Source organism: Chrysemys picta, chromosome 1 (genome assembly GCF_011386835.1).
Source record: "Chrysemys picta bellii isolate R12L10 chromosome 1, ASM1138683v2, whole genome shotgun sequence".
Lineage (NCBI taxonomy): Eukaryota > Metazoa > Chordata > Testudines > Emydidae > Chrysemys > Chrysemys picta.
In genome coordinates this window covers 180,274,701-180,302,517 of record NC_088791.1, presented here as the reverse complement: position 1 = coordinate 180,302,517, position 27,817 = coordinate 180,274,701, and the positions used below count along the sequence as shown (strand labels likewise).

Below are 27,817 nucleotides of genomic sequence, written 5' to 3'. Positions count from 1 at the left end.
TCATCATATTACAATGCTTACAGAACTTGATTATTAAGCAAAGCATATAAAAATCAAACCCAAGAAATTAGTTTATATATTTTGTTCACTAAAATTCCAAACAATATTGCTTCCTGGTAAAACGTCAGGATTAATTCATAAACCAAATTCGCCCTTATTTTCACTGAACCAAATTATGGTGCCTTATCCAAAAGGCCCTTTGTAGAAATATTCAGTAACTCAACAGGTGAGACAGACAGACACATTTTTATAATCTAAATATTTTACATGAATGTAATTTCATCTCAATATTTTAAAGATCAATATATGATAAATGAGTGTAATTCTAAAACAGCATAACTACAAATGTATTTTTAAAATATTGGCAGCAGAGGTGCACCTGTTAAAATAACTTCTGTAGAGATGATTTGGTTTTAGCAGGTTGTTGAAAATGTGCACCTGAAAATCTGTATCTGAACTAGATTTCAATATCCACCTTAAATTAAAGGCCCAACTCTGTAGTCTTTAATCAGGCAGAACTTTCATTTAAGAGAGTGAGAGTGCTGCTAGCAAAGGGATACTGGATCAGGCCCATACTCTGTTCAGTATCTGGAAAATTGCAGCAAATACTTCTAGTTTGATAATGACAACAATAATCTAATGCCTGTGAATGACCATTGTGTTTTTGAATAATTTAGTGGATTAAATTTTAGAACATCTACGATATGTTACTTGGTTTTTTGTAATTGTTTAAACAAATTATTTTCCAGAAATGTATGTTTTAAACTTGCTATGATTTTATGTACATGTGCGCATTCAAGAGTAATAAAACTTTATACATGCTTTCTGCTGAGGCCAAAGGGTTAACATATCTTGTCCTAAAAGCCAATCCCTATGCCTAGAATATTTATATCATCAAAAGCATGGATACTGACTGCTTACATCTCTTACTGATTGATTCTAATGGATGCTATAGGAGAGTACCTTTCAGATATTTCCATTTCTAGGAATGACGGAGAGGTATTTAACATTTCATTAAAAAAACACACACGTTGGTCACTACATTTCAAATATATTGTAAAAGATCTAAATTATATATTGATTTTTCAGTTTAGTCTAAAGCTGCATAGAAAAAAGTATAAACGTAACCAGTAGTGCACTATTCCCAACAGAAAACAATCAAAGAAAAAAGTTTAATGGATATCTGCACATTAGTATTTTCAGTGTTCAGCTTTGATTATTTATATATACACATGTATAAACTATATATATATATAAACTATTTATCTTATATATGTAAAAATGTTTAAGAAGATCACTTTATTACCTTCAGTGATTTCTGGTAAAACCAACTTCTTCATTTTTCATTTCTGTTTTAATTTTTCCTTGCACTAAAACAAGAAAACGATTAAGAAAGAAATAATGAGAAGGTCTATTCTGTGAAAGTATTTTTAGAACATGAAATATGTAAAAGGATAACAACCATAATTTTAAAGATCAAAAACCAACGCCCCTCTGAAGGCCACTGGCAAAATATGCACACTTAGGCAAAGTGACTGTGTCATTTGTATTTCTTTCTTTTTTTTTTCCTAATTTTTAAAATTGTATTAACAATTCCAAAAATAGAAGCACACACTTGCTAGAAAATAAAAAAGGTTTGCTTAAAGATGCTTATCTGATTTTAATTTAGCATGGAACTTAATATAAAAATATTGGAGAAAGTTAAATTCAATTACACTTACAATAATTTTTAAAAGATACTTTTGGAAGTATACTCAGAAAAATATATAATTTGATTGCTATGCTTTAATTTACAATAGAATTATGTTCTTTTAAGAAAATGCAAGAATAGATTTTCCACTATACGAATATGCATTATTGACATATGTAGTTATTTTTATGCAAGTATTGGTGGGAAATCACAATAAATTTGTTCTTTTTAATGTAGGTGCATAGAGCTATATCTTTCCTATACATATATGATCTCAATTTAGTAATTTCCCACAATTCACTGCAAAGCAACAAAAATATAAAGTAGCACAATTCAGCAGGTAGTCTTAGAGCAGCTATCCAACTGGCAATCTATAAATTGTGAAATACATGTTTAAACTTCACTAAATATATTTTGTAAAGCCATAAGATGGTTATAAAGTTTGTATAAGAAAAGAAACAAAAAATTACAGTTTTTTAAAATAAGAAAATCAAAGTTTTCAATTAAAGCACATTTTATGTCTCAAAGTATTTTCTGTCCTGGGACTTATAACTTTTTAATATCGGATTCAAAAGAATAGACAAAGACTGAAAAAATTCAGACTGAAAATATATAAAAAATATTGATTTGGACAACACTTTCATTGTTTGCCAGGTAAAATGAATTTTATTACAAATTGTTTCAGTTACCTAGCAATTTATTTCCAAAGACAGACAAAATTGATCTGCTGACACAGCACTGTGCTTTAAACTTACAGTAACTTTGTATGTACTTCTCACAAAAATATTGAATGGGTATCTTAAGCACGGTTTCAACTATTCATGGACAAGTGCTGATTTACCAAACATCCTAAAATAGGCACTGTTACTAGCAGCAAACCAGGCTTGCTGCATGAAACTTCAAATAATGTGCCTTTTATTCCTGTGCTTATTACACTGAATTCTTTGTACTGGATTTAAACACAAATTGTAAGATTGTATGTGAACCAGCTCAATCATAACTTTGCTCTAATATACTGCTTACAAGAGTGATCTTCTCCTACAGCTTTAACTTTTTCCACACACACCCCCCCCTCCTCTCTTTAGGAATTGAAAGCATGAGTCACACTATATAAAAAAAGAATGGACTTTCCGTAGCAACCAGCTCCAAATACCCATTTTCTTACAGATAACCAAAGCTTATACTGAATACATATAACCATTAAAATCTTTGAGTAACTTCAGTGCTTAGCTAAGATAAAATGTGCCAACTACTTATTTATATAGTTTTCCTGTTTGTTTACTTTTCTATTTTTAGCAGTATTAGATCAAACACAGTGAAACAAAAAGTTAGTAAAAAAAAAAAAAAAAAAAGAGGTGTGATTGTTTGACTACAGTAAATTTAATACACAAGGACTCAGTTTCAAAATAACATGTTTAAAAAGGAAAAAAAGAAAAGAAAAGAAAAATAAGCTATACCTGATATGAAAGGTACGTTTTCACCCACTGCCAAATATTGCTATTTAAGCAATAATAAAATAAAATTCAGATTTTTTTGGTAAGTAAAAGAAACAATCGCTTAGGCTCATTTAGTTATATTGTTTTAAGAAGCTCTAACACATCCTGATGTCTCTGTAGTTAAACATGCCAGATTTTTTTTTTTTTTTGAAGCAGGAGATTCACATTTTTTCCATCACTCTTGTATCTAGGACAAACTCAGATTTGTTTCTTCTTAGGCTCCTGTTATTTCTCGGAATAGGACCAGGATGCCTGTCTTCTTTTTCGTTCTTCTCGGAATTCCAAGCACAAAGCACTGCGCAAAAGCTGCACCAATCCTTGTTGCAAGTGCCTGCACAGTGATAGAGGTGGAAGAGATCAGAAAATTCATCTAGCCCCTGTGCTGATTTTATAAATGGGGATTGCACAAATCTGCCGAAGCAAAGGGGTGAAAAGGCAGGGTGCCAGTTTGCTACACTATGCTGCAATGATCTCATGTTCAGTGCTGTCGCCCCGTTTGCCCAGTTCAAACGCCTGTTCATTAAACAGTAAGAACTTTTATTCTTCAGACAGTCAAAAAGATTGTTATAAACCACAGTTCAGCAATAAAAAAAAATAGAACCTATAGTTTTAAAATTCTATGAAGTCTAAATATTCTGTATATACATCTATCTATCTATCTCTATATATATTTTTTCCTAGTTAGAGATAAGCAGCAGAGTTTATCAGGCGTGAAAGGGACAGCCTCCTGGTGGTGTGCCAAAAAAGCCAGAATAAAGGCAAAGTTGTGCTTCAAAGCTCAATCGCTTGCTGAGTCTGGCTAAAGTCAAGTATTAAGATCCACCATTTTCTGAGCCATGTAAGAAAAGAGGAAAAAAGTCAGAACGGGTACTGCTTTCCAAGTCTCCGTTGGCACCATCACAAAATCTCAGCCGTAAGGTCACATGATTCTCTGCCAAATGTGGAGTGCATTCCCATAAACCATTCTGCTGATACTGCGAAGGCAGCTATTGTCTAGTTTATACCCAAAGTTCAGCCCACTCTTCATTGAATTAGCTGAAAAACGCATCACCTTTGGGGGTTGGGAGCCATGGAAACGTCTACCTGGCAGGCTGCCCACTTTTTCTGCCCATCAACCAGAGATGGAATTGTGCTGCCTAATGTAATGATGACTAGGAATGTGAAGAGTCGTCCAAAGTGAATCTGATTCTTGCGAAGCCTGCTTCATTTGCACAGCAAACTCTGGCTTCTTGTCGTAAAAAAAAAAAAGCCTTTCTACTAAATGTAGCAATTAAAGGTCTAGTAAACATGCCTACTCTGCAACTTTACTTTATAACACACCCAAATGGTTCCCAAACTAAAAGAGTTAGTAGAATGCAAGTTTTCTGATTTAAAGCAGCACACTTTCCCCCCCACAAATTAAAGCAACATTCCCTGGATATTTTTTTTCCTGAAGATATAAAACACAGTATAGAGTAGATCTCACAGCTCTTCTTTCCCCCCCTTTATTACTTCCTGATTTTATCTAACACAAATTATATATGTGCACAGCAATATCCCCGAGTAACAGTGGGGATTCAATATTGCTGCAATCTTCCTCAAAGCAGTCTCCCGAGGCAGCTAGCTGTATTTCCAACAGCATGAATACCTTCACCTTAGCCCTGTTAGCTTCACTACTGACTAGGACAGCTGGTGTGCAAGTTTGCAGACCCACACATTTGAGAACTGCACTGTCCCCTTTCCTAAATACAGATCAGATTGATAAAAAATACAAGGTATGAAATAGACAAGCATTTGATATAGTTCCCCAGCTTCAAATCTATAATTTCTATTCTGCCCATCTATTGTTCTAATGTAAAATGTCACAAGACTGCCAAATAAAAATGCCAACAATGATACACTTCTACAGGACATAAAATAGGCTAGTCAAGAGAACTTATCTGTAGTTCAATGTTGTGAACAAACTAAAAGAAATCAAATCAATTCTCCTACCTCAGTTTCAGGAATTGCTGCAATATAAATGTTAAAATATAGTAACGTCCATAGTTTCTACATTAATAAAAAGGAGGTGGGGATGAACCTCCAAACTTACTATTAATAATTAATATTTGTACATAGCACCATAGTTGTGCCTGGCACTTTACATAATAAGCAAAGGCAGGATCCCTGCCCGAAAGAGTTTATAATCTAAACTGATTAGGACATGGCAGGGCAATGGGGGAGGTAGCAGACAAGGAACAGGGAGAGGAAAAACACAGTAAGGTAATGGGGTTGTAAGGATGGTAGGGTATTATCATCTTAATTCTCTTCTTTTCATAGGTGCTGGAACTAGGGGGGTGGGCGGGATGCTACCATGCCCCCTGACTTGAAGTGGTTCTATCAGATACAGGGTTTAAAGTTTGGTTCAATGGATCTCAGCACCCCCACTATACACATTGCTCCAGCACCCCTGGTTGTTTTTGTTTTATAATTACACTTTTAATTTCATTTTATTTACTTTAAGGATACCAGAGGTTCATTATATGAGGGATTGTGGGAAGGGGGTTTGATGAGGGATTTGAAGGAGGACAGGGTGGTTATGATGTGGAGAAAAGGATCAGGAAGGACATTCCAGGCTCTGTGGGCAGCATGGGAGATGTCATGGAAGTCCTTGAGGGCAGAAGGAAAAGTGAGGTAATAGAGGTGGAACTGGAGGAGAGAAAGGTCTGAACAGAAAAATGGTGGGCAGCCAGTGCTGAGGGGAAGCAGAACAGTACCAGTCAAGAACGTGAGGATGAGGGCTTTGAAACAGATGCTGAAGGGGATATGGAAGGATTCATTAAAAGGGCTGATAAGTCTAGCTAGGGCAGTGGGAGAGGAAGAGGAGTTTAATGACAGAACAGAGGAGACTGAGGGGGTTGTCAGGAAGGCCAGAAAGAAGGTGACAGTAGTTCAAGCAGAAAATTATCAAGGCAGAGAGGATGATCGTCATAGTACGATGAACAGGAAAAGATGGATTTTGGATATGTTGCAAAGGAAGAAATGACTGAATGGAAGGGTCAAAGGAGAGAGATTCCACAAATCCCAACCATCTGACCTTAAGGAAGCAGGAATAAAGACCCCAATCAAATGGTCTCTCTTTGCCACCCCTCCCCACTCCCAATCAGACCTGTCACATTGTGTAAAACACGTATCAAATGTACACATACACATGCACTCCCACCCACTGTATGCTTTCACTCACCATATATAGGGTTTGTAACAGTGAATGTTAGGGTTAAAACTGAAACCTCAAGTTATTTCTTTGAATTTTTATAATAATAAAGGGACACTGATCCAAAGTGTTAGGGTCCCCCCTGCCCCCCACAAACTACAAGAAAACAAATAACATTAAATAGCAGTTTACCCTGTGACAGTGAGCAGAACTCAACTCCTCATAAATCTCCCCCATTCACCTAAACCACCCCACCACATACATCAACCACCTTCCCTCCACAGAAAATAAAGGCACCTTACAGTGTGCCCAGCTTGGTGAACAGATCAGGGCTATTTTAGTACTGAGAGATGAGCAGATCTTGTTCCAGAGCTAAGGGCCCCTTAAAAAGAACAGTTCCCTCTCTTTTCCACCATTCCGTACTAGGATGGCATCTGGACCCTCCTGTGGTAGTGAAGTTATTCCTCCTAAGCTTTCTCAAAAAATTCCACATTAGAATGAAATTTCACATGCATGGTCTCAGCCCAAAGATAACCTTTTTGAAAGGTTAAGGAAAAGCCTTACCCATATCTAGTTATTAGTAGGGAAAAATACCCTTTATCTTTTTAAAAACTCTCCAGTTTTGGGCCTCTGAACACACAGTAAAAAGACCCCACTTCACTGTGTGACCTTGGGCAAGTTATGCAGCTTCTTTGTGCCTCAATTGTTAAAATGGGCATGATGGTACCCTGTTTCATAACATTCTTTGAGATCTCCCAATGCAAACTAGTCTATCAGCCTAAGTACTATTATTTCAGATTTTCAGCCTCACAAATAATTCAAGAACAGTTGATCCAGTCAACTTAAAGTGTGACTGTAACCTAAAGAGTGATTCTGTGAAAAAGGCAGCTTGGGCTGCCATGTTTATTGTGTCTCAGTGACTTTCACATGTAATTTATTCTTGTGATAAATCAAAATATCTTTTTTCTTAACTGCCAGTGCTTCAAACTCAGCTAGGAATATGAAAGTGAAGCTGGGGTCTTACACATCATTAGCCATAAAGATTCTGTTGGCCAAATTACGTCCTCAGTAATAATGTCTTCAAATTAAGCCCTTTGTTACACCAGTGCCACCCCGCTGACCTGCAGTGCAGTTACACAGGTGTAACTAATAGTTTAATTTGAAGACAGATGCTGTTGCCCAGGTAAAAGGGAGGGATAGCTCAGTGGTTTGAGCATTAGCCTGCTAAACCCAGGGTTGTGAGTTCAATCCTTGAGGGAGCCATTTAGGGATCTGGGGCAAAATCAGTACTTGGTCCTGCTAGTGAAGGCATGGGGCTGGACTCGATGACCTTTCAAGGTCCCTTCCAGTTCTAGGAGATAGGATATCTCCATTAATTTATTTATTTTTTAAAACAGATAAAGGGCAAATTCTGACATGTAAAATAGTGGTGATGTGTGAGAAAATAAAGGAAAAGAGCTTGAATTTCAGACCACAGTGGCAGTTTTGCAGTGTTTGAAAATAATACACAAAACAAAATATATTTTTACTTATAAACTGAGCTAATTTGAGCTGGAGTCTTTGAGAGATAATCAACATGTGAATCCACACAACCATTTTTAGAGTCACTTTTCTGGGTGGAAGAGCACTTTCAGATGAGGCTAGTCCTCAATGAGGACACTTTTGTCCCTGCATGCCAGACGACTGGTAAAGATCTAGATGAGTGCCCTACCCATTAAACAATGTGGTGATGTCACAAAGGGTGAAAAATAGTATGCACCAATGTGTGTGTCTTGTCCATGCCTGAGCAGGCAGCCATGGCATGGAGGCAGGGGGAAGGACCATGACTTTGAACACCGAACTTTATTCCTGCTACCCCAAACATAGGTAAGAAAATGGTGGTGATGGGGAAGCTTGATTGTACTGGGGATTCCAGTCATAGTAAAGCTCGAGGTAGCTTTTCATCATCTGGGCACCTGTAGAGCTACTGGAGTCCCAACCAGGATTGTAGGAACCCATAAAGACTCCCCTCCTTATGAGGAGAAAGATGGGAGCCTCTCTCTGAATCATGCAACTTTTATATACACCATCTTAGCAGTGCATGGTACTTTACAAAAGGAAATTAAAAACCTTTGCTCTGCAGACCACAGCACTGGTATACTGGGGAAACAGAGGTGACTGTAAAATGTATGCAAAATGTGAAAGAGTGACTTTGAAGGCTCTGAAATCAGCAAGGTAACCTTTTTTTTAACATCTTGCCTCCTCTGTTTTCTCTGAAAATGGATGTATGCCTTCCCATCTTTCTATGGTTTTTAAGGTTAGTACCACATAATTAAATCCTCCAGCTACAGCTAAACAGGCAGGAGACTCCTTGTTAAGCGTCTGTATCATTATTCATCATAAATAATATTCATTGTGAATTAAAGCCTTTTCCTGATCTTGAAACATTCGAGAGCAGACAAGCTTTTAGACAAATTTATTTGTCTTCCCAATTTCAGTCTATCGGCTACTTGCAAACCCTTGCAAGTTTTGTTTTGACTATTCACAATTCAGGTGGGGTCTGATTGGTCACCTGAGTCTCCTGTCTATTTCCTTGTAGGAGGAATCAGACTGTTTAACAGAACAGCAGCAAATAATAATGTATAGAAAATACTTTTGGTCACGCAAGAATAATCTTGTTCACAGACAAATATGGGCATTTGTCTGAAGAACAGCCATTCCCCTAAGACACATGAGAACAAAATACGGGTATCAATGAAGAAAAGGGGCAAACATGGTCAAATCAGTCAACCACCTAAATTGAAATGAACCTTCCCAAACGCCGTTTTACAATGTTTTAAAAGTTCTACTTTACAGCAAATAGAGGTGCCCTTTTTGTTCTTTGCAACGAGCTGCAATTGTTGCAGGAGAAGCAGCTCTCCATTGAGTATGGAATAGCTGCAGTGCCATAACATCACCCAGGTGGAACAAACAGCAAGTTTTCCTCTACTTTGCTTCTCTCAAAAACCTGGGCTACTAGGGAGAATCCTTTAGATACAAAAGAGTGATGTTATTTCAGCAGAAACAGGAGATCACATCAGAGGAGTGCTCTGGACAGAGGAGTGCTATGTTGTCATAAAATATTGAACCAAATGGATGATGAGAACATAAGAATGGACAAGCTGGGTCAGACTAATGGTCCATCCAGCCCAGTAGCCTGTCTTCTGACAGTGGCCGGTGCCAGGTGCTTCAGAGGGAATGAACAGAACAAGACAATTATTGAGTGATCCATCTCATGTCATCCAGTTCCAGCTTCTGGCAGTCAGAGGTTTAGGAACACCCAAAGCATGGGGTTACATCTCTGACCATCTTGGCTAATAGCCATTGATGGGCCTATCCTCCACAAACTTATCTAATTCTTTTCTGAACCCAGTTATACTTTTGAATTTCACAACAGCCCCCAGCAAAGAGTTCCACAGATTGATTGCACTGTGTGAAGTACTTCCTTTTGTTTGTTTTAAACCTGCAGCCAGTTAATTTCACTGGGTGACCCCTGGTTCCTGTGTTATGTGAAAGGATAAATAACACTTCCCTATTCACCTTCTCCACCCATTCATGATTCTACAGACCTCTATCATATCCCCCCTTAGTCGTCTCTTTTTTAAACTGAACAATCCCAGTCTTTTTAATCTCTCCTCATATGGAAGCTGTTCCATACCCCTAATCATTTTGGTTGCCCTTCTCTGCACTTTTTCCAATTCTAATACATCTCTTTTGAGAAGAGGCGACCAGAACAGCACTCAGTATTCAAGGCTTGGGTGTACCATAGTGGCATTACTATATTTTCTGTCCTATTTTCTATCCCTTTCCTAATGGCTCTTAACATTCTGTTGGCAAAATGTTAACAGAATGGATAACAGGAAAACCTTCACAACAGACATTTTTTTTCACCCTTTATTTCTACTCTCAGCATTTGAAACATTCATAAAATAAGTTTTGTCCTTGAGATGCAGCATTCATCCCACTTGTATCAATGCACAGTATGACAACCTATTCATGTTTGTGTATAAACTCTTGTTACATTTCTGTTAATCTCTCCCATTTCTTTTGGATCTATGTGCAGATTTATACCCTGGATTCCATTTATAACAAACACTTTGAGACCTGACAACAACACTTTAGGTCTTCAGTTAGACCTACATACATCATGCACCAATGAGGATGCTAGGTGCCTTTGAGCTACCTGTCAAATTCTACCTTCAAATATGTGCAAACGTCATCCACTGAGTTAAATTGCACACCCCTCCAAAGACAGAATTTGGCCCTGGTAAGCTGTGGATCTACTGGGATTCTGCCATTTTTTCTCATGCTTGAGTATCTTCTGCATTACTGGTGACAGCTGGTCTTACAAGTAGTGTGGCTGAAGGTGGAGTGGGCAAGTTTAACTCATGGTTTATAATTATGCTATTGTTTGTAGTCAATCAATCAGATCTAAATTACTACAGAGCCTTGCTGAACTATCACTCAAAATCATTCTCATCTGACTAAAACATTTAGGGATGTCTGGTTTTATCAATTTCCTCCCACATCTCAGGTAAATCAGAAATCCAAATACCAACTCTAGCATTCAGGGATTTCATGTGCATTTCTCAGACTCCATAGAGAATTAGACACACAATCAATGAGTGAATTTCACTATCTATACAGTGATATAGTGATTTTTTTCATTTTTTACAAGTACTATTTACTTCAATTTTATATTTAGCAAATTCTGCATTTAATATATAGAACATGGATAATGTAATACTAAGATAACAAGTATTCTTCATTTAATGGAACGTTGTATAAATTGTATTGCTGGGCTATGCGCCTGTGTGATTGTAATAAGCAGTAGGTTACAAGCAATAAGTTGTATATACAGTCTAATAAAAAAAATGAATGATAAAATTTCTTAAATATTACTTTTCACTCATAGATCTCAAAGCACTTTACAAAAATAAGCAGGTACTGTATCACTATAATTATTTCACAGAAGGGAAAACGAAGCATGAAGAGGTGAAATGACTCAACCAATATCATGCAACATGTTAGTAGCAGAGGCAAGAACTAGCTGTAAGTGCTATCTTCAAGATGAGCTCTAAATGATGCTGAGCACTTGTGGACATCAAACACCTCATAATACTTTTTTGTAAGATTAAAATCATAAGCCCTAAAGTCCTAGCTAAAATTCCAACCCAGATAATTACATCTCACCTACTGAAGATTCATGTTGGGGTTGCAATCAGGCATAGTATTTTTTTCAGTTCGTGTGCTACACAATTTTATAGTATTGCAGTCCACCGTTGAGCTGCCACATTTCAGTCCACAGATGGCTCATATTTCAGCAGTATATGTGCCATACAGTCAATATAGTTATGACATTTAAATACTATATATAAAATTAAGATCCTCCAGGACAAAAACTGAAGAAAAATACCATAGTCAATGGCATCTCCACAGTGAATATTTGCTTGTGCACATGTGCATAAAAACACACCCTGGTTTAGGACAAAGTAGAAAAAAACACAGTATCCAATTGCAAATACAACACAAGTTTGAGTAGCTAGTACAATATTTAATTACCTGAGCTGGAATACTGTCTGGTCAGGATATTGGGGTTAACAGCTCTCATCTTACAAAGTGTCATGGGATCTCTAATGTCCCCAAGTGGTCTGAAATACAGTGCATCTATTGAGATATATATTCCTGTTGCTATGTGCCATGTATGCATGACTTGGGCTCCTAGATGTTATAGTCATAAAAATGAATACTAATGATACTAATAATACACATTATTTATATATAATAGGTTGAAAATAAAGATTACATTTATCAAAACAAATACATGAAGTCAGTAATCCCACTGATTTAATAAGGAGACTTGTATTGACATGGCTTTTGATTTTAACTAAATTTCAAGATATTACATACATGTGCTATTGGGAAAGAACATTGTGAGTTTGGCATTATCGAATTGTTTTCCTGATGGGATGATAGAACCTTATTATAGCTTACAGTGTAGCTGAAAACATACTTGCGCTTAAGAGACAGTTTCATTTCACTCTTGACAACTAACACAAAGCCACAGATTTGGACAAAATGAGACACATATTATAAATAACCATATAATGATTAGTTGAAGATCTTGAAATATGTTGAACTGTGAAATGAATGCAGCTATCACAACTTGTTCAGTTATTAATTTAAAATTTTTTTGCACTCAGTTACTCAACACTTGAATTGAATAAGAGTGATTTCAGAAGACTGAGATGTGTCATATTTATAAGAGGTATTTTTCTCCTTTGTAGGAATAATCTGAACACCCTTTTTTTCCCATCATAAGAGTACCTCAGCCCTTCAATGAGATTTTTTTTCGTGATAGAAGACAAGTGAGTGTTGAGTTAGATAGTAAGTTCTTTGGGGCAGTGAACGTCTTTTTCACAGAATCATAGAAATGTAGGTCTGCAAAGGTCCTCAAGAGGCCATCTAGTCCAGCCACCTGAGCTGAGGTAGGACCAAGTATAACTAGACCAGGGATCGGCAACCTTTGGCCCACTAACCCCCTGGCGGGTGGGGCCGGTTTGTTTACCTGTCGCGTCCGCAGGTTCGGCCAATCGCAGCTCCCACTGGACGCGGTTTGCCGTTCCAGGCCAATGCGGGCAGCGGGAAGCGGCGTGGGCCAAGGGATGAACTAGACCATCCCTGACAGCTATTTGTCTAACTTGTTCTTAAAAATCTCCAGTGACAGGTATTCCACAACCTTCCTTGCTTTGTGTTTGTACAAGACCTAGCACAGTGGGATCCTGTTCTCTATGACTGAGACTCCTAAATATTACCACAATATAAATAAAATAGTTAACAATAATAATAATAATAATAATAATGTTTAACATGGTCTTTGTTTTAACTAAGAATTGTCCAACATGGTGAGCCTGAACAAGGTGCGCTTTCACCATCACTGGAGAGATCCTGATCCCATGATTAGGTTGGGTCTCTTACTCCAGGGGCTTAAGGGGTGGGAGCTCTACAGAAATGTGCACTCGAACAGAGTGAACTCTTTGGGTTTTACTGCACTAAAACTTGAACTTGAATTAATGGGTGATGAATGGTATTTTATCCTAATTTCTTTGGCGGAAGCAAGATCCCCATGACATGGTGATTTCAAAGGGTTGGTAGCCTAGTCATAAGAGGTGGGATCTCCTGTAGAGGATACTCTCCCCTTCTCCTCTTCATAACCCTTCCAGTATGACAGGCAAATAAACAGCCTGAATTGTTTAATCAACAAACACATTATTTTCCTTTTGTTAAGGGATGGAGTCATATTTGCTTAAATACCTGCCTCATGAAAAGGTGTTTTCCTAAAACACTATGGTAACCACTACTTGTAGTCTAAGCACCAAATCACAACCAAAACACAGCAAGCAGGTTTCTGGAATGCCCATCTGGATAGCTTTTATCATACAGGAAAGAAATAGAATGCAGCATTTAGAGAACAGTTCAGTTTGATGAAAAGTATAGAGATAGAATCTAGAAAACCTATTATCAAGTGGCTTATGTCAGCCATGTGAGTGTGAATTAGAAGGAAACATACATAAAAGTGTGAATCTTCTAGAAAAAGTACATCAATGCAGTATATATAACTCATGGTGCTATGCACAAAGTATGAAGTATGCATAGAGCAGCAGAGCTGAACAAGTCTAAAGAGGGTATCCTTTTTTGCTGAGTTCCATCCAGTCAAGTCACCTGTCCTTCCCTGCTGCCGAAGATGCTTGGCTGTGAGGGATTGTCATGGGGTGCTGTCCTTCAGCATGCCCCCTTGTGGCCTTGCACATGTGTTGCACTCAACCACCCCTCTGGTTCTTTCAGTCATTTACTACATCAGATTAATTCAAACATATACCTCCCTTGCAGGGTCTGGTTTATGCACATATTCTAAAGAGGGCAAATCACTTATTAGTTGCTCAACTTCATGCCCACTCTGGGTCCATGTAAGAATTCTGCATGGCTTCCTCCCCCTATTTAGGAGGCCCCATCCCTCCTCCTTGGCTAGAGTGGGGACCCCTGCTACTTAAACCGTGACTGAAACACTGACATACCAAAACCAGAATCTGCTCTTGATGTCATGTTGAAAGAATCACAATGAAAATGTAAATCAAATTCCACATAGCAGCCCCACAGATTTCAGAGAAGGTCATATTGTGGATACATGCCACTGAAACTGCTGTCTCCTTGTCTGAGTGAACTCTAAGGATATGTCTACACTATGAAATTAGGTCGAATTTATAGAAGCCGGCTTTATAGATATCGGTTTTATACAGTCGATTGTGTGTGTCCCCACATAAAATGCTCTAAGTGCATTAAGTCGGCGGACCGCGTCCACAGTACCGAGGCTAGCGTCGATTTCCGGAGCATTACACTGTGGGTAGCTATCCCACAGTTCCCGCAGTCTCCGCCGCCCATTGGAATTCTGGGTTGAGATCCCAATGCCTGATCATGCAAAACAGTGTCACGGGGGGTTCTGGGTACATGTCGTCAGGCCCCTCCCCCTCCGTCAGAGCAACGGCAGACAATAGATTCACACCTTTTTACCTGGGTTACATGTACAGACAACATACCGCGGCAAGCATGGAGCCCGCTCAGCTCAGCTCACCATCACCATATGTCATCTGGGTGCCGGCAGACGTGGTACTGCATTGCTACACAGCAGCAGCTAATTGCCTTTTGGCAGTAGACGGTGCAGTATGACTGGTAGCCGTCATCGGCTATCTGGGTGCTGGCAGACATGGGGCTGCATTGCTACACAGCAGCAGCTCCTTGCCTTTTGGCAGTGGATGATGTATTACGACTGGTATCCATCATCATCGTATTCCTCAGTGAGTTCAATCAGAGGCACCTGGGCAGACATGTTTTGTCTCCTGGCCTATTGAACCGTCTTGACGATGATGGCTATCAGTCGTAGTACATCATTTTCTGCCAAGCACCTAGAAGATGACGATGGCTATCAGTCATGCTGCACCGCCTGCTGCCAGCTTAAGATGTAAAAAATAGATGGACCAGATTTGTTCTGTATTCATTTGGTTCCCCCTTCTTCTGTGAAATCAACGGCCTGCTAAACCCAGGGTTTTGAGTTCAATCTTTGGGGGGGGGGGGCATTCTGTGTGACAGTTGTTTGTGTTTCTCCCTGATGCACAGCCACCTTTGTTGATTTTAATTCCCTGTACCTGTACGCCATGTCGTCAGTCGCCCCTCTCTCCCTCCGTCAGTTTTGTGCCTTTTTTCAGACCAGACGCCATAGCACTGGGATCATGGAGCCCGCTCAGATCACTGTGGCAATTATGAGCACTATGAACACCACGCGTATTGTCCTGGAGTATATGCAGAGCCAGGACATGCCAAAGCAAAACCAGGACCAGCCGAGGAGGCAATTGCAGCGCGGCGACGAGAATGATGAGGAAATTGACATGGACATAGACCGCTCACAAAGGACGGGCCCCAGCAATGTGCAAATCATGGTGTTACTGGGGCAGGTTTATGGCATGGAATGCCGATTCTGGGCCCGGGAAACAAGCACATACTGGTGGGACCGCATCGTGTTGCAGGTGTGGGATGATTCCCAGTGGCTGCAAAACTTTCGCATGCGTAAGGACACTTTCATGGAACTTCGGGACTTGCTTTCCCCTCCCCTGAAGCGCCAGAATACCAGGATGAGAGCAGCCCTCACAGTTGAGAAGCGAGTGGCGATAGCCCTGTAGAAGCTTGCAACGCCAGACAGCTACCGGTCAGTCGGGAATCAATTTGGAGTGGGCAAATCTACTGTGGGGGCTGCTGTGGTCCAAGTTGCCAGGGCAATCAAAGACCTGGGTGATATCAAGGGTAGTGACTCTGGTAAATGTGCAGGTCATAGTGGATGGCTTTGCTGCAGTGGGATTCCCAAACTGTGGTGGGGCGATAGACGGAACCCATATCCCTATCTTGGCACTGGAGCACCAAGCCACCAAGTACATAAACCGCAAGGGGTACTTTTCAATGCTGCTGCAAGCCTTGGTGGATCACAAGGGACATTTCACCAACATCAACGTGGGATGGCCGGGAAAGGTACATGATGCTTGCGTCTTCAGGCACTCTGGTCTGTTTCGAAAGCTGGAGGAAGGAACTTTCTTCCCGGAACAGAAAATAACCGTTGGGGATGTTGAAATGCCTATCGTGATCCTTGGGGACCCAGCCTACCCCTTAATGCCATGGCTCATGAAGCCGTACACAGGCAGCCTGGACAGTAGTCAGGATCTGTTCAACTATAGGCTGAGCAAGTGCCGAATGGTGGTGGAATGTGTATTTGGACGTTTAAAAGCGCGCTGGCGCAGCTTACTGACTCGGATAGACCTCAGCTAAACCAATATTCCCATTGTTATTGCTGCTTGCTGTGCGCTCCACAATATCTGTGAGAGTAAGGGGGAGACATTTATGGCGAGGTGGGAGGTTGTGGCAAATCGCCTGGCCGCTGATTACGCGCAGCCAGACACCAGGGCGGTTAGAAGAGTACAGCAGGGCGCGGTGTGCATCAGAGAAGCTTTGAAAACCAGTTTTGTGACTGGCCAGGCTACGGTGTGAAACTTCTGTTTGTTTCTCCTTGATAAACCCTACGTCCCCCCGCCCCCTCCCCCCAGTTCACTCTATTTCCCTGTAAACCAACCACCCCACCCTCCCCTCCCCCCTTCGAGCACCGCTTGCAGAGGCAATAAAGTCATTGTTACTTCTCATTCATGCATTCTTTATTAATTCATCACACAACTAGGGGGATAATTGCCAAGGTAGCCCGGAATGGGAGGGGGAGGAGGGAAGGAAAAGGACACACTGCAGTTTAAAACTTTAACACTTATTGAAGGCCAGCCTTCCGATGCTCGGGCAATCATCTGGGGTGGAGTGACTGGGTGGTCGGAGACCCCCCCCCCCACCGTGTTCTTGGGCGTCCGGGTGAGGAGGCAATGGGACTTGGTGAGGAGGGCTGTTGGTTACACAGGGGCTGTAGCGGCGGTCTCTGCTCCTGCTGCCTTTCCTGCAGCTCAACCATACACTGGAGCATATCAGTTTGATGCTCCAGCAGCCGGAGCATCGACTCTTGCCTTCTGTCTGCAAGCTGACGCCACCTATCATCTTCAGCCCGCCACTTGCTTTGTTCAGCCTGCGATTCATCCCGCCATCTCTCCTCTCGTTCATATTGTGCTTTTTTGCACTCTGACATTGACTGACTCCACGCATTCTGCTGTGTTCTTTCAGCGTGGGAGGACATCTGGAGCTTCATGAACATATCATCCCGAGTCCGCCGTTTTCTCCTTCTAATCTTCGCTAGCCTCTGCGAAGGAGAAACATTTGCAGCTGGTGGAGGAGAAGGGAGAGGTCGTTAAAAAAGACACATTTTAGAGAACAAAGGGTACACTCTTTCACGTTAAATTTTGCTGTTCACATTACACAGCACATGTTCTTTCGCTACAAGTTCGCATTTTTCCTCTTCTATTGAGGGCCTGCCGGTTTGGTGTGAGAGATCACTCATGCAGTGCCAGGCAACAGAATTCGTCTTGCAGGCAGCCATGGTAAGCCACAGTCTTTTGGCTTTTTTAACCTTCATAACATGTGGGAATGGTTTCAAACAGCAGTGCTCTCATTTCCCATACCAAGGACCCATTGGGTTGGCCATTTAAAATGGGTTTGCAATGTAAAAGGAGGGGCTGGGGTTTCCGGGTTAACATGCAGCACAAAACCCAACTACCGCCACCGACACACACACAATTCTCTAGGATGATCACTTCACCCCTCCCCCCCCACTGCGTGGCTAACAGTGGGGAACATTTCTGTTCAGTCGAGCAGGAACGGGCACCTCTGAATGTCCCCTTAATAAAATCACCCCATTTCAACCAGGTGACCGTGAATGATATCACTCTCCTGAGGATAACAAAGAGAGATAAGGAACGGATGTTGTCTGCATGCCAGCAAACACCGGGACCATACACTGCCATGCTTTGTTATGCAATGATTCCAGACTACGTGCTACTGGCCTGGTGTGGTAAAGTGTCCTACCATGGCGGACAGGATAAGGCACCCCTCCCAAGAAACCTTTTGCAAAGGCTTTGGGAGTACATGAAGGAGAGCTTTCTGGAGATGTCCCTGGAGGATTTCCGCTCCATCCCCATACACGTTAACAGACTTTTCCAGTAGCTGTACTGGCTGTGATTGCCAGGGCAATTTAACCATTACTCATTAAACATGCTTGCTTTTAAACCATATGTAATATTTACAAAGGTACACTCACCAGAGGTCCCTTGTGTGCCCTCAGGGTCTGGGAGCATGCCTTGGGTGAGTTCGGGGGTTACTGGTTCCAGGTCCAGGGTGATAAACATATCCTGGCTGTTGGGGAAACCAGTTTCTCCGTTTCCTTGCTGTGAGCTATCTTCCTTGTCTTCATCATCATCATCTTCCGCGTACCCTGAACCCGCTTCCCTGTTGCGTGTTTCTCCATTGATGGAGTCAAAGCACACGGTTGGGGTAGTGGTGGCTGCACCCCCTAGAATGGCATGCAGCTCTGCATAGAAGCGGCATGTTTGCAGCTCTCCCCCAGACCTTCCGTTTGCCTCTCTGGCTTTGTGGTAGGCTTGCCTTAGCTCCTTAATTTTCACGCGGCACTGCTGTGCGTCCCTGTTATGGCCTCTGTCCTTCATGGCCTTTGAGACTTTTTCTAATATTTTGCCATTTCATTTACTGCTTCGGAGTTCAGCTAGCACTGATTCGTCTCCCCATATGGCGAGCAGATCCTGTACTTCCCGTTCTGTCCATGCTGGAGCTCTTTTGCAATCCTGGGACTCCATCATGGTTACCTGTGCTGATGAGCTCTGCGTGGTCACCTGTGCTCTCCACGCTGGGCAAACAGGAAATGAAATTCAAAAGTTCGCAGGACTTTTCCTGTCTACCTGGTCAGTGCATCTGAGTTGAGAGTGCTGTCCAGAGCGGTCACAATGAAGCACTGTGGGATAGCTCCTGGAGGCCAATAATATCAAATTCCGTCCACACTATCCCAAATCCGACCTGCAAAGGCCGATTTTAGCATTAATTCCCTCGTCAGAGGTGGAGTAAAGAAACCGATTTAAAGGGCCCTTTAAGTCGAAAAAAAGGGCTTCGTCGTGTGGACGTGTCCAGGCTTAATTCGATTTAATGCTGCTAAAGACGTCCTAAACTTGTAGTGTAGACCAGGCCTAAGACAATCAGACACAGGCACACCAGTTGGTTGATAACCCTGGGCACCAGGTTTGTATAATTTTGGGTGGTGCCCAGAACTGGTCCAAGCAAAGCCGTCCCATCCATAGGACGGACCAGGGCAACTGCCCTGGGCCCTACGCTTTGGGGGGCCCCGCGCTTCAGGGAGATACAGGATTTAGGCAGAGCCATCCATAGGATGGCCTGGGGCAATTGCCTCAGACCTCACGCTTTGGGGGGCCCCTGGCTTCAGGGGATCACGGGGTCCAGGGCAGCCTGTAGGGTTAGTGCGGGGCCTGGCGCTGGCAGAAGAAGCCTTTATTTTTTGTTGAAGTAGTCTCTTCAGTTTGCTGTTCAGTATCTTTTTCCTCTATCGCTTTCTAACTAGTATCTGATTATTTTTAGAGGCTTTGCAGTTCTTAGATTGTTTATATTTTTAAGCCTTTTGCTTATTCCATATACTGAACATAGTTTTATTTTCCTGCGTAATCACATATATCTCTGTTTCCCTTTTTACCATTAATACTAGTTTGGGTGAATTTTGAGTGCAGTTTATCCAAGTATCTCTTCAATATTGCTTACTTCTACAATAAACTGTAATAGATTTATCATAGGATAGCATTCCTACCCAAATATAGTGGGGAATTTCAGTATTTCCCAAAGTGAAGATTCTCTAAAATTAAACTGTATTATTGCTTCTTCTTCTCTAATAAACATGATCCTACAAATAATTATAATCTAAAAATATTATTTCTAGAAACCCGGTTCTCTTTTTGTTCCACTAAAGATGTATATTAATAAAATCAAGTCAAATATTCTGACCTTTTCATAGATTATCTCTTTAACTATTTTGTGATGTACATTTTCTAATTGTCCTAGAGGTGTATAGCAACTTTCCTGGATCCAATGACAACCCTTTATTATCCTTAACTTCCTGATGTCTTTGCAGTGTCAGACAAAATTTCTAGATCATATCTCTTGGCAGATTTGCATTAATATTGTCCTTTTCTGTGATGTTATTTTGCATATCCACAAGCATACCCAGTTAATGTATGAAAGAATTTAAGAGCTCAACAACATTTCTAAAAGTGTCATATTGTGAAAGTAATGCATTAAGCAATATCTGTAAGTTACATTGCTTAATGCACTGCTAGAAGATACTTAGTTCCTACAGTAATGAGGGAGGTATGAGAACCTATATTATTTAGAATAGAACAGAAAACAATATTTCCATTTTAGAGACTAACAAATTTATTTGGGCATAAGCTTTCATGGGCTAAAACCCACTAAAGCCCATGAAAGCTTATGCCCAAATAAATTTGTTAGTCTCTAAGGTGCCACAAAGGACTCCTCATTGTTTTTGCTGATACAGACTAACATGGTTACCACTCTGAAATATTTCCATTGTGCCTCTACAATTTCCCCTCTGCAAATGTAAATGAAAAGTCAGATTTGTGGGTGTCAGGACCACTTGCTACACTCATGATACACCAGCACACTTGAAAAACTATTCTGATATCACACACTTTTTAAAAAGTATTTAACTGTAATTCAGCAGCCTAATTACATGTATTTCTAGCATTTATTTTTAAATATTTTAGTTGCATTTTTTAAAGTGTACCTTCTTGGTATGTTCGAAAATGTTGACTGGTGGGGATGGTTACCCTGGGATCTATGACATCCATATTTTTTTTTATTTCCTTATCATCAAGTTAATTTATTTTAGCTATATCCTGTAATTGATTTGTAAAATTTGCAAAATTTTCATTACTTTGACTTATTCCAGTACGATAAAACCTAATTTAAATACAGATAAAAACTTTACTTCTCTTCTTTCCCCCAGCCACCATGCCTCTGCTCTGTCCTCAAAGTATTTAATTTACTTTAACATGGGAATTTTTCTTAAAGTTACCTATGTATGGGTCAATTATTTGCTTTTCCATATGCCATCCCTTAAAGTCCTACTCCCAATTCCATTCACATTCCGTTTTTAATGCTGATACTTATCAAGAGTATAATGTTTATATTTACCAAGGTGTGAAAGTGGAGTGGGATTAAAAAAATTGGGGGGAGGGGGTAAAAATGGATGTGCATGGAATATGTGGGTTGCAGTTTGCTGAGCTTTAGGGGAATAACTATTATTTGGTTTTATTTAAAAATTTTGAAAGGTGGTCTACCTAAAGTTCGAAGTTTGTGGCTTGTAATTCTTGTGCTAGAAAGAAAAGGGGGGAAAATAAAACAGATTCTTAGAGTTACATTTCAAAAAGAGAATTTTTTCTTCTTCTTTGACAAATTCATTAATCTTTGGGGGGGGGGGGGAATGATGGAAAATGTAATGCTCGATGAAGAGTTAACGTATTCAATTTAGGAAGTAAATCCGATCATTTAAAATGTGAAAGAAAAGGATTTGAGTCCTGCTTGAAGTGCAAATCTCAGTACAGCCTTAATTCTGGAGTCACTGACAACATCTCCATAATACTGTCATTACTCTGACATGCATAATTAATATAAGCATACACCTAAGTCTATTGATTAACTTATTTTGCGACTCAAAGTAATATCTCTGACCTTCACCACTGGAAGATTAATTAATATCCCTCTAATTCAATCTTTTGTATCAATCTTTTGCTTGTAGACTGTTCATGTCATTATTTTCATGATTTCTCCATGAGAAAATGGAGCCCTCCCTCATCCTGACTGGGACCTTTACATTCTACTGTAATATAAATAATAATATACTTAACAATACAAAATGTGAGTAGTATGTACTTACAGGAGTAGTAGGTCTACCCACATAAATACCATTCAGTGGGTGAAATTCATCCCTGTACAGAGTAGTGCTCAAATAGTGCTTAGGCTAACTGTCTGCAGACCAGGCCCTGGCATATATATATATATATATACACACACACACATACAGAGAGAGCGAGCGAGAAAGGGAGAGAGAACGCACATGTTTTGGAGAACTTTGGAGTCTAAATAGAGAGGACACAAAGTAAAGTATTATTAACCCCCTTGGGGATGGAGATCCGTGGTACAGACACACTTGTCTACACAGCAAAAGAAGATAGGTGGCAGCAAGTGTCAGAGCCAGGGTCAATTTACTCGGGCTTGCAGAGCTCAGGCTTCAGGACTAAAATAACAGTGTGGATGTTCAGGTTTGGCTGGAACTCAGGTTCTGAAACCCAGCCTGAGCCTGAATGTCTACACTGCTATGTTTAGCACCGCAGCGCAAGCTCCATGAACCCGAGGCAGTTGACTTGGCTCTGACACTTGCTGCAGCTTTTTTTTCTTTTTTGCTCTGTAAATGTACCCTAAGTGGCTTGCCCAAAGTCACAAAAGAAGCTGTATGTCCAGGAATTGATCTCAGATCCCTTGAATGCTTGTCTGGTTATGTAACCAGACAACCCATGCTACCTATGAAGGCCAGCTTTCCGCAGTCACTCGCATCCATTGTGAGGAAGGTTGCAGGCCACAATTGATTATTTACACAAATAAGACCTGCTCAGCATAGATGTAGGTTGCAGAATTAGAACCTTGATGACATTTATGTGGGACAGATGCTTTTCAAGGTTTTTCTATTAGACTTGTGAAGCTCCTATTACTGTCAGCTAGGAGATGCTTATATCAAGGGCAACATATGACCCTTTTCTTCTTACTCTTCGTAGTGAAGATGATTATAATGTAGGAGCAATTTGTTCTCAAAGTTTCAATTAGTCTTTTAAGGGAAATACACTGATACTTCCTGTGTCACAGCTAATACCAAAGTCATGGAGCCTCTTCATATTAACAAAGACATCAAACAACAACCTGCAAAGTGCTGTCTTTAGAAAATTAATTATTTGATGATCTGTTAAACTGAATGTTTCATAAAAATATATGTATTTACTTATTTATAGGATGAGGCAAAAGCATTAGGATGAAAATAAATCAACATTTCAGCTATACTACCAATTCTCAAAATTCATATCATCTTACACAATCATCAGCCATTCTGCAAAAAATTGATTTTACATTCTAAAGGATTCCTGTAAGTGAAAAAATCTGTATAAGTGTGTGTGTATATTTACAGAGAGAAAATAATTCCATTACATTTATTGTTAATATGGATACAAATAGTTTTCATAAATATTAGTCAGTTTTACAAATAAGTAAAATTACATTTAAAATCTGTATAAGAAAATTTCTCTTGAATGTTCAACATATAATATATAATTATAATGCATACTAATTCTGTGTCTGCATGATACTTTTCTAACTAACATGCTGACTCTCAAAGGCCTAAAGTAAATTTAGTGTTTTGTTTCCTTCCCACCTCCCTCCCCCCAATATTTTTTTTTTAATTTTATTTCCTCAGCTTTATCACATTTTAGAAACATTCTGTTCTAAAAAATAGAGAACACTATGGTAGCAATGGATAATCTGGAACAGAGTATCAGGTAAGGACATAATACTGATCCACAATATTTCTGATTCCTGGCTGATGTTAGAATGGTACCGTGTTGGTGTTTGAGGAAAAAATACATGCTTGCAAGTGATGTAAAAGAAAGTTAAAGGAAAACTGAATTTTATAATGTAGGAACAAAATTTCCAACCTGGACTGTCCAAAGTTAAACACCCAAATCCTTATGTAGACACCAAAAGAAAGGTGTCCTCAATTTCAGAGGTGCGGAACACTCCAAACTATGAAGGTAATAGGTGTTGTGGGTGCTCATTAACTCTGAAAATTCAAACTAGTTATTTAGCTGTGTAATGGGGTGGCTTGCCCATTAAGGGCTGGGGCTAGCTAACCTTCAGTACAGAATGAGCCACACCTAGGTGAGATCAGGATGATTGCAGCTTGCTACTGCTCTTTATACGGCAATGCTCAGAGATTAGAGCCTGCTGCAAGTGAGCACGATCTAGCAAAAAGTCCTGAGAGTTAGGACTGAGTCTCCAACCAGTACGGCCTGGGAGTGGCCTGCCAAAGCAGGAAAGGCCCAGGTAGAAAGGCCTGGGAGGAGGAAGAAAATGCGTTATTTGTGTGAACTTTTGGGTAGACTTGAAAACTATTTTGAATGTTTGTTAATTTAATAAAGCACAACCCAAGAAGGGATGGGAATGGATAACAGTGCCTTTTGAGTTTCTTGAATAGTCCAAGAGGGAAAACTCTGTGGCTTGACCTAGGCCACAAGGGAGTGCATGGGAGGCACAGTTACAATGTGCCTAAAGGATTTTGTTACTTAAATGTAGGCACCAGATTTGTAAATTTTCCACTTGATTACCACAACATTAAGACACAAGAGAGCAACCTTTACTCATGTGAGTAAATCTTACTTAATAAAATAACCCTATTGAAGTAAATGGAACTACTGTGTATGCATAGGTGCCGTGGAGCACCCACAGGGAAAATGTAGCAGGTTCTCCGCACCCACTGGCAGCCAAGCTCCCCCCTCCTTGCGTCCTTTCCCCCCCCCCCCAAGCATGCCGCGTCCCCGCTCCTTCCTCTCTCTCCCAGTGCTTCCCGCCCCCCTGCTGCCTAACAGCTGTTTGTCAGCACTTAGGACTTTCCGGGAGGAAGGGGGAGGAGCGAGGATGCAGCGGACTCAGGGGAGGAGGCGGAGAAGAGGTGGGGCACGGGCAGGGACTTGGGGGAAGGGGGTGGAATGGAGGCGGGAAGGGGCAGGGGCTTTGGGGAAGGGGTGGAATGGGGATGGGGCAAGGGCAGTGCAGGGGCGGGAAGAAGTAGGGCCGGGGGGGGTCAAGCAACCACTGGGCAAAGGGGAAGTCAGCACCTGTGTGTGTTTGTATGGATTACTAGTGTACGTTTAACTCCGGCAGACACTGGTTGTCACGGGCAGGATCGAATCTGGGACCTCTGAAGCTAAATGCATGAGCCTCTACTGCAGGGATCGGCAACCTTTGGCCCGCGGCCCGCGCTGCTTCTCGCATCCCCGATTGGCCTGGAGCGGCGAACGCAGCCAGTGGGAGCCATGGTCGGCCGAACCTTTGGACGCGGCAGGTAAACAATTCGGCCTGGCCCGCCAGGGGGCTTACCCTGGCGGGCCGCGTGCCAAAGGTTGCCGATCCCTGCTCTACTGCATGAGCTAAAAGCCACATGGCCCTTAGCTAAGGCTGTAGCAGACTCATTAATCTCTAAGTAGTCTTGGTGCCACTAGCGGGGACAGAGCACCACACCCAGGAGGTGTGTGGGTTATGTAAGGACTACAGCATAGGACCCTTCATAGTTTTAAAAGCACCGTGGAGCCCTATATCTATACAAAAATGTAGCACTAAAATTTTAAAGGTACATTGCAAGCGCTTAAGGAAGTCTGAAATAACTCTCTGATAAGATTCCTAAAAGAAAAAGAAGTCTACGGCCATTGTTTAAAATCTTAATTAGCACTGCGTCTGAAGTGAAATGGGAGAGAATTACAACCTCCTTAAAAGCCTGAGAAATTTGAGTTACTGTCTCTTTGCCAGAGTGAGCAACATCATGACTACGATAAGCACAGCTTTGAAATAGGTGTGTGTGCAGGGCTTAATATCTGTATTTGTGCCTCAAATAATTTGTTTGTTTTACATTTAACATTTGTCATGTTTTATTTTTTTTATTGCCACAGGGAGACAGTGCACACATGTTGCATGCTATAAAGACAACAGAGCTGGTTAGGAATTTTTCAAAATGGCTTTTCTTCAGAAAAGTTTCCTCAGGTCAAGGGTGGAACTTCTGGTCAAAATGAGAGTGAGTGAGAGAGTCCCCAGAATAGCCTGGTGGTTAGGGCAATCAACTGGGAGGCCCAAAGCAAGGATGTGAACCTGTCGTTCCCTATATCCCCGTTATGTGACATGCCCACCAGGTTATTCTGAGGTTGGTGTTTGCCCAAGTCTCCTGTTGGAAGTGTTCCACTTTGCATAAATAATTAAATATTCATTGGGAAAGAGAGAGACGGACTAACTCTGCAGCTGGCTGGTTATGGCAGTCACCTGGAATGTGGGGATCATGCAGAACGAGGACTTGTACCTGGGTCACCTACATCCCAGCTAGCGCCATAACAACTGGGCTATTGACTAGTCTTGGGAGGATGGCTCTCCTTCCCCCCCCCTCCACCCTAAAGTAGAATGGGAAAAGTTTTGGAATCTCACAAACTTTCATGGGACAGGAAAACTGTCTCTGACCCAGATCTAAATGAAATGCAACACACAGCACTTTAGCATCTTTCCCACAGAAGGAAATATATTTTAGACATATCTGCCAGTTTGACAATCCTCCACACACACATGAGCATGCATGCATGTATACATACACACTCAGAATAAGTGGTAGTTATTTATCAAAAAGCATAACCACAGCGTGACTATAGTCAGACTATTATGAAATGTAACCATAATAATAACGTGAAAGCAACAGAGATCAGAAATGAATAGAATTTTCAAGCAAAAATTAAATAAAACTGCATCAAAAATACAACTACACTGTATTTAAAAATCTAGTGTTGAGCAATATTTGCAAAATGTTGTTCCTTTAAATTTTAGTCCCTGTAACCCTTAGCTTATTTTGAGTGACAAAAGAAAGCTACCAAGAGTTTTAAATGCTCTGGATCCAATCCAGCACACTATAGCTGTAGACACATCTCTTGCGAGGCAATGACTGCTGGCTCCAAGGCAAGATGATCCAGACTGAAGAAATGTCAGCCTGCTCTAGAAGATGCAAAACTCCCAAACAAAATGATGTGTTAGGAAGTTGTGATCCTGCAGGTAGGAGGGACAAAATCTCCCCCCTCTTTCTTTTCTCTGCCACTTCCTATGTTTACTGTCCCAACCATACACATGCAGACTAATGAGTCCAGGCACTGCCTGCAAAAGTGGGACCGAAGAGCAACAGAGGAAGAGAGCTGAAATAAAATCCATCAGTTTAACAATGACAAGAATAAGCTCAGCAATAAAGAAATATAAAACAAAATAGGCACAAACAGTGTGCTTTTAGCCCTTTCATTATGTTCTCTCCCTGAGCATTTGTCACTTTTTCCATTCTCCGTTGGGTCCCCTCCTTCCCGAGCAAACACATTATAAGTTACAGTACATGTGAAATATTTGCTGTAAGATTCTTGGGGCAAAGGTTATTTTCTTATTTTATTGTATAGATCATGCACATATGAAGGTACAATGCAACCAGTAATAACAATAACCCCCATTGCTCCAGGAGTGACTGCATTAAGGGTGGAGTTGAACATGTTCTGA

General features: G+C 40.8%; 2 protein-coding genes across 37 annotated transcripts in view; both read right to left on the bottom strand.

Annotated features, from left to right (window-relative positions):
* The window catches only part of LOC112059026 (uncharacterized), a 439,279-nt gene that overhangs the window by 85,726 nt on the left and 325,736 nt on the right, over positions 1 to 27,817 (bottom strand). For 27 of the 36 annotated variants that reach the window (XR_010594424.1, XR_010594426.1, XR_010594420.1 and 24 more), the window contains one exon: positions 1,307 to 1,370. The exons of 6 other annotated variants lie outside the window; for them this stretch is intronic. Coding sequence is in view for 2 of the 30 variants with exons in the window: in XM_065576018.1 (XP_065432090.1) it covers positions 1,355 to 1,370 (16 nt within the window). In the remaining 28 variants the exon portion in view is untranslated. Of the gene's footprint in view, positions 1 to 1,306; positions 1,371 to 3,147; positions 3,608 to 27,817 lie in introns of those variants that run through there. 3 more of the 36 variants (XR_010594441.1, XR_006175763.2, XM_065576013.1) reach the window with 2 other exon arrangements.
* Positions 17,107 to 21,809, bottom strand: LOC135977086 (uncharacterized). Its single transcript, XM_065576107.1, has 2 exons — positions 18,660 to 21,809; positions 17,107 to 17,728 (listed from the first exon to the last, which is right to left on the bottom strand). Exons 1-2 carry the CDS (start codon positions 19,063 to 19,065, stop codon positions 17,262 to 17,264), a joined length of 873 nt encoding a protein of 290 aa, XP_065432179.1. The 5' UTR covers positions 19,066 to 21,809; the 3' UTR covers positions 17,107 to 17,261.

Coding starts and splice junctions, on each gene's coding strand:
- LOC135977086 (XM_065576107.1), bottom strand. CDS start 19,065: ATGAAGGACAGAGGCCATAACAGGGACGCACAGCAGTGCCGCGTGAAA. Junction 17,729..18,659: donor GGGCACACAAGGGACCTCTG/GTGAGTGTACCT, acceptor CTCCTCCACCAG/CTGCAAATGTTTCTCCTTCG.